At 37.4% G+C, this 13,120-nt stretch overlaps 1 protein-coding gene across 1 annotated transcript in view; it reads right to left on the reverse strand.

The window, feature by feature from the left end:
- Positions 1-13,120, reverse strand: part of LOC129976586 (uncharacterized protein CG3556-like) — a 63,650-nt gene that overhangs the window by 21,691 nt on the left and 28,839 nt on the right. Inside the window, exons 6-7 of the mRNA XM_056090229.1 lie at positions 11,858-12,111; positions 1,110-1,282 (exon numbers count right to left, since the gene is read on the reverse strand). Of these exons, the coding sequence (XP_055946204.1) occupies positions 1,110-1,282; positions 11,858-12,111 (427 nt within the window). The remainder of the gene's footprint in view (positions 1-1,109; positions 1,283-11,857; positions 12,112-13,120) is intronic.

Here is a 13,120-nt window from a genome sequence, read left to right on the forward strand (position 1 = left end):
TGTTACAAGTCTGTTATACCGTTTCCCTATAATTTCAATTTTATAATACATATTGGCAAGGTTTTTTAATGGATGTCATGCTAATGACCTCTAACCTTTCCGACAAGTCCTTGCCGGGGTTCTGAAATATGACTCTTTTTCTATCAGGAACCGAGATCTTTAGATTCTTCTAGAAACTTTCATGTGATGTCATGCCTTGATGAAAATCTTTAAGTATCTAAGATGCTCGAGCGAGTTTATCGATCTCTCTGTAATTATATCTGTGTGTAAATTGAGGATTATAGACCCCGTGCGCTAATGATAAGATTGCTGCTGATATTTAATAGTAAACTACTGTCACCTGCACTGTATATTTTATACTGTTTCTGTTACATGCACTGTATATTTTATATAATATTCTTGGAAGAAAGCGTCATTTCCCATTATTCAATTTCTTGTACTATATTACCGTTCACCTTTAAGAAAACATCAGTAACATCATTATCATACTAAAAGTAAAACCCACACATGAATATAAGATACAATATATGAATTAAATTTTAACTAGATAGTTTAACATCTTTGAGGAACTGAAAGTTTTGCTGATGAAACAAAAAGCTCTTGTAATGATTGGAAAATAATTTATATAATAGAATAATTATTAATAATTATATTTGGAAAACAATTTATATAATAGAATAATTATTAATAATTATATTTGGAAAACAATTTATATAATAGAATAATTATTAATAATTATATATTGGAAAATAATTTATATAAATGACTAAATATTAATAATTGCTATATATAATAATTTTGATTAATAATAATTATTATAATTATTATTAACACTATGTGAGTTTCTAAGATAAAAATTAATGCTACATTTTATTTTACCCTTTATATCTACTCCTGCTAAGAAATTCATATTCTTTATCTTATAATAATAAATTTTCTATTTTAAATTATCACAGTTTTGTGCTGCAGAAAATTGTACGCCAAATTAAGTATTAAAAAGGATGAAGTAATATGATTTGAATGAGGCACTAAGTTTCTAACGCGACACATCTCTAAGTTAACAAAATTAGTAGAGCTGATTTGAAATTCCATATACATTTCTTACTTACTTGGGTGACAACTGCAGTAGTGTAGATGTTTCCGAAACTTCCATCTTCGAGCTGAAGTTCTTTAAACTTTCTCACTGCTTCTACGTAATCGTTTAGTGGAAATAGAAAGTTCAAGACATTTTGATCATCGGCCTTCAAACACGAAAGGGCCATGACAGCCATTGCTTGGACTTCTGTAAAAAAATGTCTCTAACAGTTTTATTTGGATTGTCTTGATTTCAAAATATAATCAAGGATATAATCCAAGGCAATGTTTACTTATGGTAAAGGAATATTTTTCATTGCCTACATTTTTTTTAAATTCGTAAAATATCATCCTATTGTGGAAGAATAGGACAAGGAAGTGAAATTATTTAAGGATAATTATAATTACTAATGGTTGATTGGTTTGGGTTTATTGGCGCAAGAGCCATGTTTGGCTATGCTGCGACAAACATATGGCAGATAAACAAGATCAAGATAATGTATGGTGAAATACTATTAGAATGGATTAAAATCTAAAATCACTTTGAAATTTCTCATATTGAAATCTAAAAGTCAAAATATAAATTGTTAAAGCCAATTAAAAAAACTATTAAAAATAAGAGCAAGTTGTAAAATATTAAGATAATCTCAAGTTCTATAACATTCTCAATCAACATCTATCTATAATTTCAAGTGTGAACAATAAGTGAAGCAAATATGCAAGCCATACAGATAAAATGTTAAAACACATAATTATAACTAAACAAATTTGAATTTTCAATATACATATCTTCAATGTAGGTTTATAGTCAAAAAACTAAAAGGACTGAACCTGTAAGGGAAAAGAATGAGCGAAAATGCTATACCTTTTATATTTTGCAGGAATAATGTATTTCCTCTTTTCATGCTTTTAAAGGGTCGGGGAGGTGAGCCTACCAAATCTTTAGATATATTATACTCAATTATATCCTCCTCAGACGCAGAGATGAAGCTCATATCAGCATCTGCATTTTTTGTTTCTTTTGAAGGAAGAACGGATGAAAAACTAGGAGAAGTACCAAGTGAAGGAGTTTTATCAGGGTAAACATTAGTAGCAGCCTTAATGGTTGAAACTTTATTTTTTATTACCGCAGAATTGGGTACGAAATGAGGGGTGGTGGTGTAAAATTTTGTAATTTTTTTCTACAATAGAAATATTATTTTCTTTAATTGGAGAAATTTTTAAAAAGTTTTTTTTTTCAATTTGTAACAGTTTGAAAATTTGTTAAATTAGGTATATCGGAAGCGTCTTCACGGATTACTGCAGTATATTCAGAGGAAGAATTCTTAACATTAACTGATGGAGATACTTTTGGAGAAGAAGTGAGTAGAAGTGTATTTATGCTAGAAGATATATCAACTGGATCCCACTGAGTTGTTATGGTTGCGGATAATCTTTTGGGCGGCAGAAATGTAACTATTTCCAACTTTAAGGATTTTTAGTCTTAATAAGTTTACGGGCTTCTTGATAAGATATTTGAATTCTGACCTTTGCTGACACTATTTCTTTTTCTTATTTCCAAGCAAAGCAGTTTCGGGAAAGTCAGCCATCTAACTCTCCAGCCCTCCACGAAGGCACGAGGATTTAAACCATAAAAACTGAATGACCGGACCGCCGCAACAGCAACATTGGGGGGAACTGTTGTTGAGTCCTAAGGGCCGTCACCGGCCACAGTACAACCCTCCCCGAAGGAAGTACGTCCCGTCATCGATGGGAGAAGTCAGATCCCCCACCTATTAGTGTACCCACCAGGTTGGCGAGATCCAACCACCATGCCGAAAGCATCTCATCTTCATTTAGAGGTGCCCCCCGGGGGTCAGCAGTTTCGGGAAAAAGAAACCTGGCCTTCCTTGAAGTTGACACATTTCTCTGCATTAGTACAGTTAGTGCTATTATGACCGATATATGCTTAAAGGGCGCATGTCAATGTCCTTCATTTTGAATACCCAAAACGTTGGCAATGGAAGCATCTCAAAGGGTTTCATTATATAAGTTCTTGCAGAAAGGCGCATGTATCCCGCTTTAATATAATCTGGTAATTTAGAAGAATTGAATGTTAACACAAGGTGTTTTGAGTTTTCCATCCCTCCTTACAATAATTCTTCTTACATTGGTAACTCCCTGGTTTATTTGCTTTTCAATAATTTCTTCAATCGGAACATTACACAATTCACTGCATGATATAACTCCTTTGCATGAGTTTATTAATGGGTGTAGATTAACCTCTACGGAAATGATTGACAATGACTTAAGGTTTAAAATTTGCTTGGCTTGTTTGGCATATACAGCTTGAACCAAAAGATCACCAGATCTGAGTTTTTCAATAGACTTCACATCGCTTAGGTTGCTAGTTATACCCTTTCCAACAAGAAAAGGAGATACGCTGTGGAATGTTTCTGTAGAATCTGAAATTCTGTGAACAATAAAGTACCTCGGAAAATTATTTTGAAAAGTCGATACATTATTTTTCCCAATGAGAAAGGACATTTGGATTTTCCCATAGGACATTGCTAAATGTTCAGGCCCTACGGCACCGCCCACTACGGAGCCAACAAGGGAAGGCAGCCATCTGCTCTCGCCATTTCCAGCCTCGGCGCTTACCTTAGTGCTAGCCGGTGCCTATACTCTCAAGAGTTACCCTCAGGAACAGTGACCACCCTTAACGCCTAGCCCAAGAAGTAGCCCCTTCGCTTGATACCTAACAGACAAACCACTCAGGTGGCTAGCTACCAGCCAATTTATACTCCGGGGACCACAGTGCACCACCCGTCTAAAGGGTCACCACGCACGGCCAACATGTGGTTTGGTTTGGTTTGGTTGTTTGGATTTTTTTGGCGCAAGAGCCATTTTTGGCCAAGCTGCGCCAAGCACATGGTATGAAATGCTACTAGATTAAAAAGAACCAAACATCATAAAGTCTAATATAAAGTAAAATACGCAAATTCGGATGATATAAAACACATTCAAAGAGTAAAAATTCCAAATGAAAGTTTGAGAATAGATTTTCACATAAAAAGTGTTGAAACAAATTTAATAAATAAAAGACGATAAATCAATAAAAAGTGTTAAATGCGAATATAAAATCCAATGGTTCTTAAAAATTTAAAAAGGTTTGGGTGATGTTTTTCACCCACCAATTCCTGTAGGGTTAATGATAATGACTTAAAGTAGTGTAATCGATACGAGTTAAAACATGGGCATTCAATTAAAATGTGCTTGATGGTAAAATCAGCTTGACATGTTTGGCACACTGGCACCCTTTCACCAAAAATGAGATGCTTGTCCGTGAAGCGAGTATGTCCTATACGGAGGCGGTTCAATTTGACATCTTCCTCTCGTATAGGTAGAACGGGCCATAATCCAATGTTGGATTTCACGTCATGCAATTTGTTATGGGACTGCAAATCCCATTGGTTTTGCCAAATTATAAAAATACGACTATTGAAGGACTTCTTCACATCAGTGTACGGAAGTCCTTGGTTCAAGGTAACCGATGCCGATTTTACAGCAGTGTCCGCCTTTTCATTGCCAGCGATGCCCACATGACTCGGAATCCAACAAAAATTAATTTGGAAGCCCTCATTCTGCAAGAGACGTAAAGTGTATAGAATACGGATAGCAATGGGATGTATTCGATTGTGGTAGTGAGAAAGCGTTTCTAGTGCACTCATGCTATCGGTATAAATCATAAATTTTCTTTGAGAAGAATGCAAAATTTTCTTTAAAGCACAGAGTATTGCTAATAGCTCAGCAGTAAATACCGAGGAAAAGTTATGCAGACGGTAATTAAATGTATCGGATGAAAGTATTATGCCACAACCAACATGTCCATCGGATTTTGAACCATCTGTATAAATTGGAACGAAAGAAGAATACCGATAGCGATGATATAGAAAGAGTTGCTGAAAAATAATAGGAGCAGTTAATGACTTGTCAAATCCTGTAAAGGGATTCAAATAAGTAATTTGTGGTATATCCCAAGGAGGGAAGCAATAATCAATAGATTTGATACCAACATTATCAAAGTCGAAGTCTTGTAAGAACTTTTTTACTCTCTCACAGAAAGGCATAATGTGAAAGGGCCGAGCATCATAAAGTCTGCGGAGGCTAAGCGGTAGTGTTATTTGACTTATAGGATGTCTTGGAATAGATTTTGATCGGAAATAATACAAGGCAGATATTTTTTGGCGTCTTAAGCAGAGAGGTAGTTGGTTACAAATAACATGCAAACTCTCTACAGGAGACGTGCGAAATGCACCAGAACAGATCCGTAAAGCTGAATGGTGCACGGTGTCCAACCACCGCAAAACAGAAGATCGGGCCGACCCATACACCATACACCCATAGTCGATACGGGAAAGGATGACTGCTTCATAAATTCGCAGTAGGGAAGCACGATCGGCACCCCAAGATGTTCTGGAAAGCACCTTTAAGATATTTAATATTTTCTCACACCGCGTCCGAAGGTATAGGATGTGTGGTAAGAAGGTCAATTTCCGATCAAAGATAACTCCCAAAAATCGGGTCTCATTCACAACTGGAATAGTTGTATGTCCAATGTATATAGCGGGATCCAAATGTACATTTCTCTTTCTGCAGAAATGGATGCACTGACTCTTCTCAGGAGAGATTCTGTGGCCGTTGTTATTGCACCAAGCCACCACATTGTTTACTGCATTTTGTAGTTGTCGTTCAATTAGATTCATATTACTACCTTGGCAGGAGATCTGCAAATCGTCTACATAAAGTGTTCCATTAACAGATGGCGATAAAATCGATAAAACTTGGCTCAGATGAACTATAAAAAGTGTCACACTGAGGACGCTTCCTTGAGGAACTCCCTCAGATTGGATAAAAGAATCAGAGTAAAAATTAGCAACCCTAACTCGAAAAGTTCTATGGGATAAAAAGTTTTCCAAAAATACGGGCAAATTTCCTCTAAACCCAAAGTTAAAAAGGGTGGAAAGTATACCATAGCGCCATGCACGGTCATACGCTTTTTCGATATCGAAGAATATTGAGACAAGGTGATTCCTCCTGACAAATGCGTTGCGTATTTCGGTTTCCAGCAAAACGAGGTTGTCAAAAGTAGACCGACCTCTACGGAAACCACTCTGCAACGGGGAGATGCATCCTTGTTTTTCCAATTCGAACATTAAACGAGCATTGACCATGCGCTCGAAGGTCTTGCAAAGGCAATTTGTCAACGCAATCGGCCTGTAATTCAGAGGGTTCGATGTCTCTTTACCAGGTTTTAAGATTGGAATCACAATAGCTTCTCGCCATTGTGAAGGGTACTTCTGTTCAGTCCAAATTCTGTTGAAAAGCATTAACAGATTGGACAGGGAAGTAGTACTCAAATGGCGAAGCATGTTATACGTGATTCCATCTGGTCCAGGGCTCGTATCATGGACATGAGACAAGGCCAATTCCAGTTCATACATTCTGAATTCAGAGTTATAAGGAAAGGCACTTTGAGTATTAAAACGCAGCCGCAACCGTTCTGCGCGATTCTTAATTGCCAGAAAATCAGGAGTATAAGAATCTGCTGCAGAAACACGTGCGAACGCTTGGCCAAGAATATTAGCTACATCAATGGGGTCGGAATGCATCACATTTCCTGTTTTTAATACAGGAATCGAAGCTTCACGATAGATCCCATTAGCAGCCTTTACCTTTTTCCACAGAAGTTTACTGGACGTCCTTCATGTAATGGATGATACAAAATTAACCCATGAGTCTCTTTGGCTACGACGCCGAGTGCGACGAGCTAGCGCTTTGGCTCTTTTAAAAGCGACAAAGTTCTCAGTTGTTGGGTACCTTCGAAAGATGTTCCAGAGTCTTTTTTGATTCTTGTAACTATCCTGACAGGCTTTGTTCCACCATGGTTTTCGAAATTTTCTTAGACGTGGTGAACTCTTAGGAATAGTGGAAGTTGCGGCACATATTATACTATCAACGACATTTTGAACTGCTTCCGAGATGTCTGATGTATTGACCATCGTCTCCGTTATAGCTGCCATTTGAGAGAAAGCAGTCCAGTCTGCCCGCTGGAATAAGAAACGCGGGGGACAAAGAGTCGCACCGCCGCTATCAGCATGGCAGACGACAATAGGAAAATGGTCACTATTGTACAAATTAGTACTTACTTCAAAGGCCAAAAACGGCAGGAGTTCTGGAGAACATATGGCCAGATCAAGGCTGTGGAATGTACGTGTGGGTTCATGAAAATATGTTTTCTCATTATTATTGAGCAAGCAGAGCGAGTTGTTGGAAATAAATTGCTCTATCTGCTGACCACGGGTGTTTGTATTATCTGAACCCCACAAAGTACTATGGCCATTGAAATCGCCAAGTAAGATGAAAGGTGAAGGAAGCTGGTCCACTAAGTTGTTGAGATCTTGCTGACAAATGACATCATGTGGCGGTAAATAAACACAACAGACTGTGACCAATGTTCTTGTGTGAACCTGCACAGCCACAGCCTGTAGAGATGTGTGTAAAGTAAGAGATGTACTGGGATATAAATTGGATGTAAAGATACAGACACCACCAGAAGTTCGAGGCCCTGTGTCTGCATCTTTCCTAGTACAGTTATAGCCACGCAATTTTATGGGAATATTGGGTGTCAAGAACGTTTCTTGAACCCCAAAACAGATGGGATGAAATGTATTGAAAATGGTCTTGATGTCATTAAGTTTGGAACGAATGCCGCGACAATTCCAAGACAGGAAGGTACCCATTAAGAGAGTCTTTTTGAAGAGGAACCAGAAGAGGCAGTGGTTGGAGTTGCCTGAATTTCGCAACTCATCTCCAAGTCATCATCATCCTCAGATGGGTGTAATTTTATATCAGGGTTATTATGGGGAATATCACCGAAGATAGATGTCAAGTCCTTATGGACCACACCCTGCGTCGCTAACCCTAAGGCGACGGAATTTTTTGATTTGGACTTTTTTAATTTCAGAGTGAGGTCCTTATGCGAAAGGCCGCGTTTTGCAAGCTGCAGTTTCAGTGAATTTTGAGATTTTCGTTTAGCTTTTGGATTTAGTTTGCCAACGTGAGATGTTTCAGGTGCACTTGTAGAATGGTCTGTATCGGAATCTGAATTTTTCCTGAGATTTCTAGGTTTTGTGGCAAGGTTTTTACAATTTTTACAAGAGCAGTTCTCGCAAAATGATGTTTTAACTGCTGAAGAATAACTTATGCCAGGGGTAGGAGTTTGTGTTTGCACTTTACGCCTGGCTTCAATGTATGATATGCCTTCTTTTATTTTAACTGTTGTGATCTGTTTTTCCAGGTTCCAGCGTGGGCAGAATCGAGAATACGAGGGGTGGTCGCCATCGCAGTTCACGCACTTTTCTTGTGCGGAACACTGCTGGCTATCATGCCCTTTACTAGCACATCGGGCACAAGTGAGTGACCCGCGGCAATTCAGCTTTGAGTGGCCAAAGCGCTGGCACTGAAAACATCTAAGAGGGTTTGGAATATACGGACGGACTGGTAATCTAATGTATCCTGCATAAGCGAACTCGGGTAAATTTGGTGTTTGAAATGTTAAAATATGATGTTTGGTTTCAATAAGTTGTCCATCTCTCTTTATATTTATTCGCCGAACGTCTATTACTCCTTGTGGTTTCATTTCTTTTTTAATAATTTCTAATGGGACATTTAACAGTTCTCCGCAGGTAATAACACCTTTAGAGGTATTCAGAGATTGGTGAGGACTGACTGTGATGGCTATTGTTGCTAATTCCTTTAGTTTCTGTAGCTGCTGGGCTTGCTTTCGAGAATTCACCTCTACTAACAAGTCACCAGAGCGCATTTTCCGGATAGATGTAACTTCTCCAACAGTTGCAGCTACGGCCTTTTGAACTAAAAATGGTGACACGCTTGAAAAAGTTTCATTTTTATCTGAAACACGTTTGATTACGAAAAAACTGTCAAAATGGTTCTCATAATTAGAGTTAATTGGTACAATGCGACGCCCACTGAAGGGACCACGTTTGGAGGAGCCCATACGATATTGAGAATGATTCGGGCCCGACGGCACCGCCCACCACGGAGCCCAACAAGGGAAGGCAGCCACCGGCTCTGGCCATTCCCAGCCTCGGCACTTACCTTGGTGCTAATCGGAAACCTATACGCTGGGAGTTACCCCCGAGGACAGTGACCACCCTTAACGCCAAGCCCAAGGAGTAACCCCTTCGCTTGATCCCTAGCAAACTAACCACTTAGGTGGCTAGCGACCAGCCGATTGATGCACAGGGGACCACAGTACACCACCCGTCTGTCAAATGGGTTGCCACGCACGGCCAACACGTGGGGTTTTGGCTGTCCATGAGAAGCAGGAAGCAAACAGAGCGGCGACAGCTTCTCATGGAGAGCTCCCTCGCTTGCCGTCGAGGGAAGGAAAGACAAAGCAGAAAGCAGAAGGCGTAGAGGAGAGCGAACTGAAAGGGAGTAAAGATCCCTGGGTACCTCGGGATTGGGACACCCGTACTCACCTATAGAAGGTGAGCCCCTGAGGGGACGGCCAATATGTGAGATTATTGGCTGTCCATGAGAAGCAGGAAGCAAACAGACCGGCGACAGCTTCTATGCAGAGTTCTCTCGCTTGCCGTCTAGGGATGGAAGAATCAAGCAGACAGCAGAAGGCGTAGGGAAGAGTAAATCCCTGGAACCTCGGGATTGGGACACTCGTACTTACCTATAATTAGTGAGCCCCTGAGTGGTAATTACTAATGGATTCATTATGCGACAGAAATGAAATTGTAATCCGTTGTAAACGGAGTTGGATGATTGGAGAATTGACCCATATACCACTCCTGTTAAAAAAATCAGAAGCAAGTTGAAGTAGATGAAAGGCAACATTTTCCTTAACAATGCGTGGAGCTTTAGCAAATGATAGAGTATTACAGTTGCATTATGGACAAGGAAAGAATAGAGACTGCAAAGTAACATTTAATAAGACGAACACACTTATATAATATATTTACGTCCACAGAACAGTCTACAGTTTTTATTCTATTATATCGACACATACTAACGACAAACAAAGCAAACAAATGGTATCCCAAAATTTACGCAAGATTTAAATTTGCCACCATTTATGCAATAAAGTGTCGTAAACAATATTTAAAAACCATTTGACAGCTAATAGTTTAGGATTAGTAAAAATGGAGAATTACATGATAGAATAACTTGTTGACACAGGATTTGAATGAAATAAAAACAAAGTATTTTCCCTTTCAATTGTTATATTTTTATTGAATTGTAATGTACGCAGTGAGAGTTATGAGTAGAATAACTCATAACGAAAATAGCCTCCACGGCATTGCTGGCATATACGCACTGTTTTGTCTAAATTTTCCATGACTAGTTTGCATAAATGTGACTGAATTTTATTGATGCAGTACTGAATTTCCTCCTTCAATGTACGCATCTTGTGGGTTTCTTACCATAGATCCTTGACTTCAAATAACTCTATGAAAAGAAATCTAATGATGCTAAATCACACGATCTAGAGGCCTAATTTCAAATTTTCGAACTGTGGCTTCTAGACTTTCATTATTTTTCAAATATTATTGAAAAATGAGAAACAATGAAACAATGAGAACACCTTGTTCTATCGTGTAGGGCTCCATTATTACTAACACTACACAATAAGCTGTAAAATGGGTTTTTTTCAATAGGGTTGCCAACACTTTACTGCTCGAATGGTGGCAAATTCAAATCTTCTGTTAATTTTGAGACACCTTTAATTAGTTCAATATGAGGATTACTCAAGATTGTCACTTTACCTTATTTCGTAAAAAATCGTTCTCTTTTTATTAAATGTAATGCAAACATTCGCTCCACAACCATCTTTCGTTTCACCCTTCTGATGCATTTATAAGAGAATTGAAGGTTTTGTTTATGAGAATACGAAGTAGATTACGCCCAGACCATGGATATCAGATTCATTTTCATCTTTCACTTGGAGGAAAACCAGAAAACTGTCCAGCATTTAATCTAAAATCTGCGAGGGCAACGGTAGCCTGGTGGTAAGGTCTTAGCTTCAGAACCAGAGAGCATCAGGTTAGATACACGATTCCACTAATGAACCGTCGTGTGAGCGGATCTGGTGCAGGCTAAATTCGTCGGGTTTAAACGTCTACCCGCTGGTGTGGCATAGAAGTTTGGAGAGGGGTAACAAGCTCTTCATCTGACCATGGTTCAACATTACGAGGTCCGACCAAAACGGCCATAGTGTAGCTTTAAAACGGGACGTTAATATAACTAAACTAAGCTTAAAATCTGTGATTGAAGTCGATTTACCAGATTCCGATCTGCACTAAGCACAAATTTGGCAATATAATTCATGCAATATCTATATGATTTAAAATACAGGTGAAAAAATTAACCTGAAACAAACGTTATAGGAGTTATATCAAATGATTTCGATTATGCTGATAAAAATTCTATGGGTTTTTCAATGGTGCTTTCATTGCTCCAATTGTCTATTTTAGTTTGCAAATAACTTCTTTATCCATTTTGGATTGCTGTTAGTGAAACATTTGAGCAAATCTTTGATGTTCTCATCCTTTATATATTTACTTTACTTCTCACAAAACTTTGGGGGAAAAATCTTTATTTTCATGTTTTACCTTAGTGTCATTTTATTACCTTATAGGCAAACTCAAGATAGGCTACATAATAAAATAGTGTTTCGGTGGATATTTAAATTAAAAATATTATTTACCTAAAAGAAAAGAATATTCTGTATTAGTTTTCAAAAGGTTGCTGAGATCGTTGGATGCATTCACTGGTAATGTAGCACCGGCATTGCAGAGAGCTAGATATGCCACAGGATGAGTGAAGGCAGATGAAACCGGAACCTCTTTCAGCAGTTTCACCAAATCGTGACCATAAAAGTTGCTGGGATCTTGACAAGTCACAATCAGTGCATTAATAAACATGCTTAACTGATTAGCAGTCACTGAATCTGTTTCTTTCCTTTAAAAAAGCATGATTCAATAAGAATTTTCAGTAATTTTTAACAAAATTGCATAATCTTTGATTTCATACCATAAAATAAATATAAATCACATAATAATACAGAAAAACATAATAAATAAAACAGAAAATATATTCTTAATATTTGATACAAGAACTTCGAAATGCAAAATAGTATTACTTATGACATTTCGGTGTCTATTTCTGGGTTAAATATGTTGTTTCCGACTTTCAAAATTTGTATGATTAAATCTTAAAAAAATAAGTCAAAGTGAGCTATTTTGTTCAGTTTTTCGGCTATAAAATCTGAAATAATTACCGCATGAAAATAATTAGAGAAAAGTTGGTGTGTGTGTATGTGTTACGATAAATGTAATAAACTGGTGATTATATATAATTACTGATTATGCATAACCACCGGAAATTATACATAAATATCGAATTAATCCTATTTATTGTAATATATTATAATGAAACTTGTTCCAACTTGGAACAGACTGAACGGCTCAGTGATAGAATGCTATGGTCTGAAAGCAACAGTTCGCAAGTTCGTACCTGAATGTAGACAAGTTGCCTAAAAAAATTATTATTGATTTACTTTGTTATTTTTCGTTTGTTCTAGAATGTTCTTATAATTTCTGTATCTTTCTAAATCTGGTAGATTCGAGTCATTTCGTCTTGTGTATAAAAACATAGACAAGTTTTTGTTCCTAGAATAAAGTATAGAGCTGAGATTAGCGAGTATTATATTTGACTTTAGTTAAAACAATGTTTACCTACGCTAACTTCACCCACGAGACAATATTATATAATTTCACATTCCTTACAGAATAGAACAAAATTTAACACACATATTTCTTGACATTTGAAGAGATTAACTTCCCTATTTATTATAAAGATTATGCGGCCGTATAAAATTAGGGGAAACGGGGTTAGAATGACTTTAAATTTTTTCCCATTATAACTTATGCACATATCATTACATAAAAGTTAATTACACACTATATTA

This window comes from Argiope bruennichi, chromosome 1, assembly GCF_947563725.1.
Source record: "Argiope bruennichi chromosome 1, qqArgBrue1.1, whole genome shotgun sequence".
NCBI lineage: Eukaryota > Metazoa > Arthropoda > Arachnida > Araneae > Araneidae > Argiope > Argiope bruennichi.